This window comes from Hipposideros armiger, unplaced genomic scaffold, assembly GCF_001890085.2.
Source record: "Hipposideros armiger isolate ML-2016 unplaced genomic scaffold, ASM189008v1 scaffold_60, whole genome shotgun sequence".
NCBI classification, from domain to species: domain Eukaryota; kingdom Metazoa; phylum Chordata; class Mammalia; order Chiroptera; family Hipposideridae; genus Hipposideros; species Hipposideros armiger.
In genome coordinates, this window is record NW_017731410.1 from 2,142,514 (window position 1) to 2,155,626 (window position 13,113).

At 39.5% G+C, this 13,113-nt stretch overlaps 1 protein-coding gene across 1 annotated transcript in view; it reads left to right on the forward strand.

Moving 5' to 3' along the window:
- ITGA1 (integrin subunit alpha 1) overlaps positions 1-13,113 on the forward strand; it is a 154,954-nt gene that overhangs the window by 88,622 nt on the left and 53,219 nt on the right. Inside the window, exons 7-8 of the mRNA XM_019641443.1 lie at positions 6,236-6,384; positions 10,403-10,553. Of these exons, the coding sequence (XP_019496988.1) occupies positions 6,236-6,384; positions 10,403-10,553 (300 nt within the window). The remainder of the gene's footprint in view (positions 1-6,235; positions 6,385-10,402; positions 10,554-13,113) is intronic.

A 13,113-nucleotide genomic window follows, 5' to 3' on the forward strand; every position in this document is an offset into this window, starting at 1 on the left:
CACTCTTAAGATCATAAAGCAATGTTTTCCAATCTCTGTTGTTTGAGGTGTTGAATATGTTCCTCACACACACACACACAAACCAGTTCCCTTACGTAAGAATAAAATACATCAGGTCTTCCAATTCCTGACTCACAAAGCATGTTTTCATATTAAAGACTCTGAGAACATTTGCCAAAGAACTTGCTTATGAGTTGGAGCAGAGAAATTGGGGACAGGAGTAAATGAAAGCCTTGCTCTTTTGCACTATTTGAAATTTGTGGGGTTTTGTTTTGTTTTGTTTTACTTATAGCAGAGGGAAAAATATAGAGACAGACAGATGACAGAGACAGAAAAAGAGAGGGGAGGGCTCCTGCTGTAAAGATGCATGTTTAACTGTGTGTTACCCATTGTTTTCTAAGATCACTTGGCCATGAAACTTTTTAAAAATCATACCTAATAACATACAAAAGGATGTGTGTACTCCCTGCCAAAGAGATAGGGGATATTAGTGTGGGGTTTAGCTGAAGAAGGATTATAAATCCCATGTTTATGTGGAAGGTTCTATGAAGTAGTACACACCTCTTGTTCATATAGCAAAATCCTCCGCCAGTTTTGTGCCTGGTGTATGCTCTAGCCTGAATCAGCTTTTAGGTCTCTTTGGCCTTAGGTTGTAATTATATATCTATCTTTTGTTCTACTTTATTAAGAAGTTCCAATTGGATCTTCCCAAGAGGTAAATGCATCCCTTCTGTTTGTCTCTGGAAACAGACTGTTCCTTCTACTTGTGACTTACACTCCCTTATGAGTCTATTGTTACCATCTTCATCAACTGCTCTACTAATGCCACAAGCATTCTTTCCATTCTCCCTTTGAAACAAAGCCCACATCTAACCCAGTTGCTTCTTGTAGCTGTCACCTTGCTTACTGATATCCATTCAGCAAAGATGCCTAGACTCCTTCCACCCCATCACTCCTCGCCTGCACCCTACTTAACTTCGCCCTCTGGTTTCCAGTGCAATTGGCTGCTGCTTCAGGTCAACTGGACGATTATTGTTTTTTTCTTTTTTCTCAATTTCTAGAATAATTTAAACTCTTTATCGTCCTGACATATTCCTCAGGCTCCAGACTGCTTTGCTTTCTCCTGTTTTACTTCCATAACCTGTTGTCTGTTCTTTATCTGGGTATCAGGAAGTTGGGTCTCCCTTCCTCCATAGGCTTTTCACGGTGAGACAGTGGATATGTTTCTGGTTCCCCTCTCCTCAGCCTCCTCGCAATGTGTATTCACCACTTAGCTCCCTTTTAATCTTACTCTTTAATTCTCACACTTATTTGATTCTGTCTCATGTGCATATATATACATTATGCTAGCATGACTCTATTTCATATGCCTTAAATTATACACTAAGCTCAGACTGAAACTACTTGTATTGACCTGCATTTCACCAATACTCAGCAAAGCATTACGCACTCATATGTTTGTTTTGTGATATGACCATTTTCCTGTGATGAAAATTAATAAATGGCACACTTATCCGGGCCTTACTCTGTCTGGTTCCCAAAGTCCGGTATCAGCTGGAGACCTACACTAACTGTCATTTCCCTGAGATTTGAGTTTTCACTGCCCGCTCTTTCATTTCCCACACTTCTTTGTATCTCTCTTTTTCCACTTATCATTATTTTCCTCCTATCTCAGTTCTCTACTTGCTCATGTGAAATGTTACAGTCATGGAGTAAGAATGTATGAGGGTCAACTGTGATCAACTGTGAGCAAAGCAAAACAGTGGGAATGGATAAGAGAATACCAAAAACTATGACATAGTCCGCGCTCTTTATCCCTGCTTGCCCCTTTAGAACTCATAACATAGTTGGGATGATAAATCCGTGCACTGATTTAAATCCTGTGAGAAGACTGCTGCGCTCACAGGAGCAGAACGGACAAGTTGGCTTCAGATTTCAGAGAGGGGAAAGACCAGTTATGGACTATATTGGCGACTAGATCTTTTAAGGCATATTTCAGAGTCACTGATGTAGGCAATGAAGAGTTACTGGAGATTTTGAACAGGAAAGTTATGTGATAAACGCAGAATTTCAAGACAACCCGCCATTAATATCTAGAAGGATTCGAGGAGCGTGGAAATGGAAGGAGGGAGATCAGCAGTGGAGATCCAACTATCGCCATAGTCTAGGTTCAAGGTAGTGATGTCTGGCCTGGGCTAAAGGAGAAATGCAGAAACATAGATAATAGCTGCCTTAGGTCCCGTTCCCCAGAAGCAACCCCTGAGAGAGGAGTCAAGCGGCAGAGTGCTTCTTTTAGTGAAACTGTAAGGGATTTGGGTAGCAGAACAGTGGCAACAGAGCACAAAAAAGGGCGTGATTGCAGATGAAATCAAGGCCCCAGCCTGGTCGGCAAGCGGACCTCCACGTTGAGTCAAAGGGCTGGCGTTTCATGGCCTGCACGCAGGCATCGCCTATGGAGCAGGGCCCGGGGTCAGGTAGGAGAAAACGTACAGGCACTTCTGGCTTTTTGAACCTTTAGGACAAAGCAGCTCTAGCAGCCCAAGGGCAGTCATCTGAAGAGAAGCTCTGGTGGAGTTGTTAGAGCAAAGTATAAAGAAAGGGCGAGGGACAGGCAGTTATAAGTTCTCATACCTTAAAATTCACAAAGAATAAGCTTATAGATATGATATATATGTTAAGTACATAGAGAGATGATGGAGAAGGAGAAAGAAATGGGGGGGGGAGAGAGAGAGAGAGAGAGAGAGAGAGAGAGAGAGAGAGAGAGAGAGAGAAACAGAGAAGATATAAAAGCACTGATCTCTGACTTACTAAGGTGCCAAAATTTTTCTGCTGTTCCTGGTGTGAAGATAATTTGTCCAGATAACACAATGGTTTATAGTAGGTTCTATAAGATATGTAAAATGTGTTATAAATGTAAAATAGTATGGCACAAAGTAGGCTTGTTTAATCGGTGTGACTTCCACCTCTCCACATGTGACCTCCTCGCCATGTGTTAAGTCAAATAACTCTCTTTTTTCTGAGGAGTTAACAGCTTATGACTAGAATTTGATTGAATTCGATATATGGAAGTGAAATGCACTCTTTAGCAAAAATTAATGGGATTGTTGGGCAGTGCTTTGTGCAACCCTATTTGAGATCCTTGGTCCTAACTTGAAAGTGAGACCAGTCTACAAGTTGTGTGATTTTTGTCTAGCAACACTCAGTGTCACAGAAGCACACACAGAAGGATATTTGGACTTAGCCAGAGTTGGAAGTTAGCCAAGTGAGTTAATGGAGGGAAAAAAGTTAAAGGAGTTAAAAGTTTGCAAGTAAATGATTATGGTGATGGACCATGGAATCTAGACTAGGTACCAAAAAAAAAAAAAAAAGGCAGGATCTATGAATTAATTGGAAGTCTTGATGTGGTCAAGGAATGAGTTAGATACACTAGGTAAATAAGCTGAACTTAATGGTCAGCGAGAACACTTGACATTTATATTGAGGTGCTGCAGTTTTTCAAGATGACAAGGTCATGTGTATGACCTTGGGAGTGGAGGACATAGATGAGCTAGAGGAAAAGATTACTGAGCCCGAGAAAGTCAAAGAAATGAGAGACTAGAGAGTTCAATAGATTCATCCAAGTAGTAAAATATCCAAGAATAATGACACAGTGACAATTTTTAAAATTCTTTAGCTGCTTGCTTAATCAAACAAAAACAAAGGGAAATAAAAACAAAACCAGCTCTGTAAGATGTCCCAAATGGATGAGCAATTAACTTCCACAGCAGCATTTATTTCCTTGTTATCCAAAATAAGGCATCACAATTACCTAATAAAATCATTTCACTTTTATTTATACTGAACATTTATGTACACAAAGACAATGTCAAACCTACATGATTCCCCTTAATAAAAATTCCGTGGATTACTAACTAAAAGTTATAAGGATCACTGGGAAAAGAATTTTCATTCTATTTAGAGAATAGTAGATAACATTTAATTTAAAAAGACAAAGAAATAACCTGAACTGAAGTCATGGGTGTGTCCTCATCCATTTTATTTTTTGTGCAATTAGTTGGTTGTATCCTACATTATTTACAAAGGGACTTCTCATCACCTTTATTCCAATTATAATAGCACACAGTCTTGGGACAAATGGTAACAGATATTAGGTGAAAGATATATTTATGGAAGATCAGGGCTAACCTGGGCATGGATTAAGCAGATTGTATGTTCACTCAGCTTATGATGTCCGTTATCTTACACTTTCATATATTCTCTAGTTATTTCTTATTTATCATATATCTGATTAAGTAACTCTAAGGAGGGATTAATAGGTTCTATTTATATATTTTTAAATGATCTCTTTATTTGTTTGTTTGTGAACTTTATTATATTCTCCAGTGTGTCTCAATTAGCTAGCTAGTTAATTGAATTCATTCAGTAGCCATGAAATGGCAGCAGCATTTGGCAGAAGCTAGCAGGATGAGGTGACTAGAAGATGGGGAGACACTAAGGAGGTGCATTTTTGTTGAGAGGAGGTAGAATGATGGATAGAGCCCCGGGATAAAGGATGCACATCTTAGACTGCACCCCCTTCTGCCCCTTCACTGTGGGGAGTGAGTTTTTTTAACTGTTTCCTCATTTATCAGATGTGATAGTAATTTCTGTTACTATCATTTGAATAAATTAGGAAAGAACACTTTTAAAAAGCAATAAAAGTACAGGATAGTATTCTTATTTAGGCATAGCAGCATAATTGCTCCAAGATGTCTAGTGTACTCTAGAAGGAAGCTTAAAAAGGATAAAGATTATTTTATCATCTGGAAGTTCCCTTATTTGTTTCTACAAATGCCAGAGTATGCTTTTGGTTTCCAAAAGGACCTAGCTGTGGAAATGTATCAATAGAGCAGCAGACTTATAATTAAGCCTGAAGATTCCTAACAACAGTGCCGTCAGCAGAGGAGGCTACCAGCTAAATGCTAATCTTTTGTTCCACTTGGAAATAGGGTCAGACTTGGAAATCGGGTTCGTGTAAAGTGTGCGCCAGAGGCAACTTTACCAATGGGCGATTGATTGCCTTGGAAAGAGGGCAAACCTGTTCCAACTTACATCCCTTACCCAAGAAATGAAGTGCCCAGAATTCCTACTTGAAAAAGGAAACCCTTTTGGCTAAAGAATTCTCTATTCTCTGAGTCCCTAATTTTGGAGTAGAAAGTTTAAACAAAAAGTATCTTCAGACATAATTCTTGATGTAGATTAGTTTATGGGTTCACGTCTACCTTTAAAGAAGGGTATAGAAAAATGGGCATCTCTGGGGTGGAGAGAGGACTGTGATTCAAGGGAAATGGAGTCTGGGGGCATATTACCCTCTTTATCGTTTAGCTTTATGGTGGCTCTGCCTACGTTATCCAAACTGTAGAAAAGAGGGAATGAAAGGGGGAAGGCAGTAAGAGAGGGAAGACAGAGAATAAGAAAAAGGGTGGTGGGAGAAGAGCTGATCTGAGAGAAACGAAGCCACGACTGAGCTACATAAAGCGTAAGGTACGTGTGTACCCTTGTCAGACACATCCGCTGCTTTCTCGGCAAGCCTCCCCTAGCTCCACGCTCCCCACAGAGCCTGGGCCAGCCTGGTCCATAGACAGAAAGGCAGCGAGCCGCTCTCTTCCCCGCCTCAGCGTCTTCAGATACATAGTTCCCTTCATCACCCAGCCACCATCCAGGACAGGCGCTCCTAGCACCTATTAAACATCACTCATGAAAGTCCTTCCCTGAGCCCCCCTTTTAAATTAAGGTCCTAGGTTTACTTGCTGATAACAGCTTTTCTGTTACAGCCCTTTCCACAGTTGGCGGTTGAACATACGTGTATTTGGATAATCATGTGCTTAATCTCTCTCTCTTCTAGTTTTAGAAGGCCCCCTGAAAATGAAGGCAGAGACCCTGTCAGTATGTTTCACATTCTACCCCCCTCCCCCGCCTCCGCCCCCGCCAAGGCCTACCAGAACCATTCAGTAAAAACTGTTGAAGAGATAAACCAATCCTTGGAGAAGTTTAATAACAGCACTTCCATGTTTGTGCCTCAGGCTATCAATATCCACAACGGCAATGATTACGGCGGTCAAAGTACAAGGATTTTTGTGCTCATAGATTTTTAAACTTGTCTGAAAGACTAAAATGTATTACATCTGTTAAACTGAGCAAAATTGAAAGAGAGAATATTGTTAGGTAGATAACTCACAGTGCCTTGGTATTTCAGGTTGGAATTGTACAGTATGGAGAAAATGTAACCCATGAGTTCAACCTCAATACCTACTCGTCGACGGAAGAGGTACTGGTTGCGGCAAATAAAATAGTCCAGAGAGGCGGCCGGCAGACTATGACAGCCCTTGGAATAGACACAGCAAGGTACATGGTTAAAAAATAAACCAGAGTAAAAGATTACACAAAAATAACTGTTCACAATCTAGCGCTTTGGAGCGGACATTTAGCCTGGGAATATTTAAAGCCATCTTGTTTAAAACTAGATCCAGCTGATTAGCTCATAGTTACAGAATCTGGCTTTTCTGGAACACAATCTCACCACTCTTCTTATCTTTCCTTTTACTTCAAGGGTTTAATTGATGGAAAATCAATCAAAAATCACTGTAGTCTATTGCATCATGTTCTTGGGTAATAAGACATGCTATGAGTGACTGTCTTTTCCCTTTATTCTTTGTTTTCTGCTTCTAGAAGTCTCAATCTAAAGAAAAAAAAATGGTTAGACCACTTCATGTATCTATACCTATACCTCTCTCTCTCTCTCTTTCTCTCTCTCTCTCTCTCTCTCTCTCTCTCTCTCTCTCTCTATATATATATATATATATATATATATATATATATATATATGCCTATAATTTTATAATTTTACAATATTTGATTTAGCATTATTGAAGTTCTCAAATAAGATTTTTTAAGAGGCCACATTCAATATTGCCTTATTTGAATCCATTTTCAGTGCAAAGATGGAAAGAAGTGGAACGGGTTTCCTCATTTGTAATGCTCACTCTTTCTTCTTTCTTACTTTCTCCAAATTCTCTCCAGTTTACATCCCTTCCTGCCTCCCTTCTGCAGTTTCCTTCACAGAGAGCATATAATCCACTCTGTGGTTGAACTTCCTTCTGTGAGAACCTACAGAACTTGTCTCTTTCTTTATAATGTAGAACGTTTTCTTTTCTGTCTTGTTTCCAATCTCATTCAACTCATCTTTTGCTATTTTTCACCTCAGTCACAGTTAAAGCTAGTATGGTTATGAACAAACACTAAACAAATACCAAAATCCCAGGAAATCGAACAAAGAGTTTGACTGATGTTAAGGATCCTTTTGTTAAGTGCCTTCAACTTCTGGACTCTCACCTGATTCTGCAGAGCTAATCACCCATGCTGTCACCTCACCTGCCTGCTAAGATCAGTGTTTTAAGGGCATTAAAATAGTTCATATAGATACTCCAAAGAATGGGTTGGATATTCAAAAGTTTTAAATTTCATGTGCAGCTTTAGATGCATAAATGTTAGAAAAGCATGTGATTCTAGTTATATGGGGCCCAAGAGAAAAATAACCACAAACAGATGGGTGACTGCATTTACCTGCCCATAGACTCACCAATTTGCATGCACAAAGAGTGCACATGTTGAGGTGCTCTGAATGCAGCCTCTCAAGTAATTGACTGGATGTGACCGCACATTGAAAGCAAATCAAGGTGCCCTTTGAAAGCTCTGAGCCCGTGGGAGCTGTGTATTTTCCAGAGGCAACCACTGAAGAATGAATATTCATCTCTGAAAACTAACCGAAGAAATATTCTGGCTGCTTTTGCTCCTGCATAAATACCACTCTGAATACCATGTCCCTATATGGTTTTTGCCTGTGAGCCTCACAAAGGGTCTAGCTGTAGGACATAGAGCTTACTGAGTTTTGCAGATAAATAAAAACCCATATGATGTGACTAAGTAGTCTTCTTGTATGTTAGTTTTTCATATTTAAGCATATTTTTAATGCTCTTTAGTCCTTTCAGGCAGGGCCAGTTGCAAACAATATTTTTATTTTTTTAGAATCCTCTACTTCTTTTCAGTGTCTCCCAGTTCAAATTATTTTTGTGTCCCCCTATCCCTACCCCACATTTTCTTTCTTTTCAATTGGTCCACAGTGTTTAATCATAAGACATGGGATCCTCCTGGGACAATTTCATGTTTAAAAGCCTGCAGGGAGGTCAATGTTTAATTTAAAGAAAGAACACCGGGTGGTGGTATTTGGGGGTCAAGGGCAATTTGCTGAAGATATTTAAAACAGAAAGGGTAAACTCAGGAGTTTTGCCAATGGCTACTCTTATAGTACATAAAGCCAGTCCTGGCTGGCTGATTTGTTTCAACATTTTTGCAGCGACGTTCGACTATAGTTGAATGATATTTCCATGCCACTAACTGTGGCCTTTGATGCTACCCCACGAGCTCAATGTTCCAGAAAGGAAGTTTAGAAAAGCAGATGTACATTTTTCTATATTTTTTTGTTTTTCAAGAATGAATAACAATAGGAAATTTTTATACTTTAAACTACTCATTTATTTTCATAAAATGTAGCACCTTAACTGTATTTACTTAAAAATATAAATACTGTAATTATTTTCTGTGGATTTTTGACACATTTTGGGGAACAAACTTGAAATCAATTAATGCAGTGAGAAGGTTAAGGAAGGCCTTTTAATGATTTTCCCTCGGCTGATGTTCATTCAGTTATGGTCTTGATCTTCAAGAGAATTAGGAAGTTTTGGTGATCCTGTAAGGAACTGGAGCTATAAAAAGGACTGACTCTCATGATGTCTATGTCCAAACTTCATTTTAATACTAGCCTTTAACATCTGTTTTCACCTTTGCTTGTGCATATAAAGAAGTCAGAAGATCTATTTGCGTAGTGTAGAGAGCACTGACACAGTTCCCCAGTGATCAGTATTTTTTTAACACCTTTTTCTTTTGGAAAATTTATGAAAAATCAAAAATGTAAAAGCAGTACAACAAAATGCTATCTACACATCAAACAGAATCAAAACAGTTGTGAACATCTTGTCATATTTGCTTTAAGTCCTTTTGAAAGAAAAATAATCACAGATAAAATCCCTTTGCTTGCACCACCAGGATCCTCACTCACTGCTCACAAAATACCCATATTGTGCATTTACTGTGCATCAACGGTAAAATTCATGTGTCCTGTGCAAGTCTTCCTCTTGTTTGACAGGCCTTTGGAAGGTTTGGAAGGTTGGTTTGAGACATATGTTTCTTTGGCACATCCCAAACTGCAGCTGTTTGTCCTCAGGACCAAAGCAAAGTATTTAAATGGACCATTCAGTACAATGATTGCTACATTTTATAATCAAACTTTGAAAAATATTATATGAAATCCTTTTATTGTTTCAGTCCTCAGTAAAATCTACTCTTCTTTTCCAAGACCCCAGAGAGGAAAGTGAGTTGAGTAAAAGAAAGTGCTAGAGAGGAGGAAAGTGCGCCTGCGTGCTTGTGTGTGTGTGTGTGTGTGTGTGTGTGTGTGTGTGTGTGTGTAGAAGACACAAAACAAAAAATATCTATTTTCCCTATCTTCTAGCTCTTTCTATAAATGCTTGTTGAGTTAAATCAAAATTCCTCTCTTTTCCGTTAGGCTATAGCCGTTTTCCTTTCTCCCCGTGTCATCTCTTCCCACCCCACCCCCAGCAGCCTGTGTGCTAAAGCCTAGTTCAGACCAAATCTTTCATAGCTACTCCAACCTCTCTCACCCCTATAACCCAGCCCTGTCCCTGACTCAGACCACTGTCATCTGCAGTCTTTTATTCCTGTGTTTGATTGCCCCCTCCCTCGTACCCCAGAGCACTCTCAAGCGCTTCACAGCCGTACAAATATTCTGTTTTCTCCCATCTCCCGTCCTCAGCTCAGAGGGTTTCCAAACTGTTCTATGAATGTCAGAGGTGTGGGGCAAGTGAGGACTAAAGCAAAAGCTGCTGCCAAAAGCAGAAGAAAAGAGGCCTGTCCAGCAAGAGGAGGAGATTTTGTAGAGAAAGGAGTGGCTGGGAGTGGCTTTGGGACCTGACCTTCTCTAAATCTGGCATCTGCACCAGTCAGTCACACCCTGCCTTTAAAGTCTCCAAAGAATGAAACACTGCTGCCTTTTGTACATGGGATATATGGTGATTAGCAAAATGGTGACCTCTTCATCATCTGGGATTAATCTCAACTATTGCAAATAATGATCATCATGCCTCCCAGCTTGCACAATGGGCGTCAATGTTGATCTTGGAGGGAAAGCCCTGGGCTACCTAGATAGGTCAATGTTTCCATTTTGTTTATCTCTTTGCCTAACCTTGGGGTGATGCTTTATTTGCTTCTCTTTTGTCTGTGATTATTTCAGGAAAGAGGCTTTCACTGAAGCCAGGGGTGCCCGAAGAGGGGTTAAAAAAGTAATGGTAATTGTGACTGATGGAGAGTCGCATGACAACCACCGACTGAGTAAGGTCATCCAAGACTGTGAAGATGAAAACATTCAGCGGTTCTCCATAGCTGTAAGTACATGGCTGCACACAGCTTTCAGATTCTGGTGTAAAGACTAAAGCTGGGTGCATATCCTGGACATTTTACAGAAGTGACACGAACAAGGTTGAAAAGGAGAAACTTCTCCATTTGGAGGTAAATGTTGCACAGGCAGGATTAATGTTCATGGTGTTACCCCATAGAGAAGGACATTCAGAAAAAGAGACATAAAAATTCCGTCTGTCAAATATGGGAAATAATTTCACTTGGCACTCTGTAATTGACAATGTTTACTTATATCTGTGTCCTGGATACCTTTCCGTGTCCCTCATGGCATCCCAAAGAGAGCAGAGTAGCTTTCATTTCCCCCATTTTGTGAATAAGGAAACCAGGGGGCTGCCAGCCCCATGGCCACGTCTCCGGGGACCCCCTTGACTCATCCTGTGACCCGCTGCCCTGGTCTTTTATTCCTCAGGCCTTAGTTTCTCTTTCCTGCTGCCACAGTCTCTGGATGGTGCTGCAGGGCTGTGCTCACCAGTTTCCACTCACTCCCCCACCTCCTAAAGAGCACCACAGTCCTCTCCATCTCACTCCCTTTCGTACCAGAGCAAAAAGGATACCAGCAAAGAACGACTAAGCATGTACCATTATGTGTCATAACCTTAAACAACAAAGGAGTCACAGACACTTTCCAGAAGTGACAAGTAGAAGGGTTGGGGCGGGGAAGGGTAGAGCAAACCATATTTTGAAGCCAGAAAGATCTATGTTCAAATTCTACCTTTGCCATGGCCTTGGGCTGGCTCTGTGACAGTGGAGAAGTCACTTAATACTCTGAGTTTCAGCTTACTTATCTGTAAAATAAGATAATAATGTTTCTCTCTCTTTTCGCTCTGTCAGATAAAGAACCAGGGAGATAATGACTGTAAAAACATCTAGCACAATATTATTTTTTCTTAAGGATCTTTACCTCCAAGAGTTTGCAGCCAGGAAATAATAAAATCATAGTGTTTTAGAGCAAGAAGTTATCTTAGAGATAAATTCTATTACCCTCTTGCTAAGAAACCTTCAGAGATTCTCCCATAGACCATAAAATCTGCTCTCAGTTTAAGAACCTTAACAATGCATCCAGCTTTCATTTCTCACCCTTTCACTAAATTATAAACAGTGATAAGTTCTGACTATAACATTTTCTTTTCCATTTGGGGTACAAATTATAAAAAATAAATAAATCACTGTTTCTTTCCTCTTGTTGTTACTTCTATAAATTATCTTTTGCCAAATTATTATTTAATCCACTATTACCTCTCCTGCTAGTTATAACTATTTCAGTCTCTTCCGTGGTTGAGAATAATTCCATATGGCCCATTTTTCACTCAGAGATATTGTCCACAATTAGAGTCTCTGGCTGGTCTCTTCATTGTGCAAAGCCAGTGCGTGCCCACTTTGTCCCAGACAACTGGGTACCAAAGATGCTAACATTTGTTCAGCTTCCTCCAGAGAATATAGTCTAGCATCCCAGGTACCATAGAAGTTGGCCACAAACTGAATTTACCATCAGCAGCATTAACAACATTAGGAAAACCACTGGAAAGAAAGTATCTATCAATAGATGACTTCTTAATTTTAAGTGAATCTTCTATCACTTGTTTGTATCTGATTACATGTTCAGTATTTCTTGCCCTTAAATCACTATGTTTCCCTCTGTTGGATCTCTAGTTCATAATTCATACTTTGCTTTCCATCTGGTCACAAAGAGAACTCAGAATTTCATTAATCTTCCTGGAGAAACATAAAATCATGAGTTCCATTCCCATTTGAATCAGTAAATTATATATTATCAAATTGCTCTTTAAAATGGTGTAAGTAAAAATGTATAAGAAAATTTCACTTCCACAATAATTATTTGTTATTTTTCCAATTAATATTTCTTTTCCCCAGCAAATCTTGTATTTTTTAGTTTGTACTAGGAAACAAGATAGTTATTTTACTTCCTTTCTTCGTGCATTCATACTGAAAGGCTTTAGGGTTTCTCAAGACCATTCATGCTACACATGACCAAATCTACCTGGGGGTCCAGATATCACCAGGAATGCTTTTTTTCCTCCATCTTTTTTTACCCACCATTTCATCCTCAACACCATTGTGATGTGTTTGGGGGGGGAGACGATACCCGAAAAGGATTGACTACTAAAAATATAAGCACTCTGTGATAAAACTGCAAACATCTCAGATTTGGTGAGGATCCTGAGCTAGTTTGAACACTACTCCATGTCTCTATTCAGTCACTTGAGGATATTAGACATTGCTAGCAAGAACCTGTTTTATATTCAGATTCTAATCTTAAATGATAATGGCTGGGACTATAATGGCTGTGAAACGTGGATCAGCTACAGCATTCAAATGAAAATGAGAGAGGTTGGAAAGTGTCTTAGAATTTCATTCATTTGCATACAAAAGGTCCTGTACTACATGTAAATGAATTGTACACTTTACATTTGACACATCTGCCTCAAGGGAGCTTCAGTTCTGCATATCTATTTCAGGTAAATATTAGCAGAATACCAAATGCCTGGGCTTGACATATTTGTATTA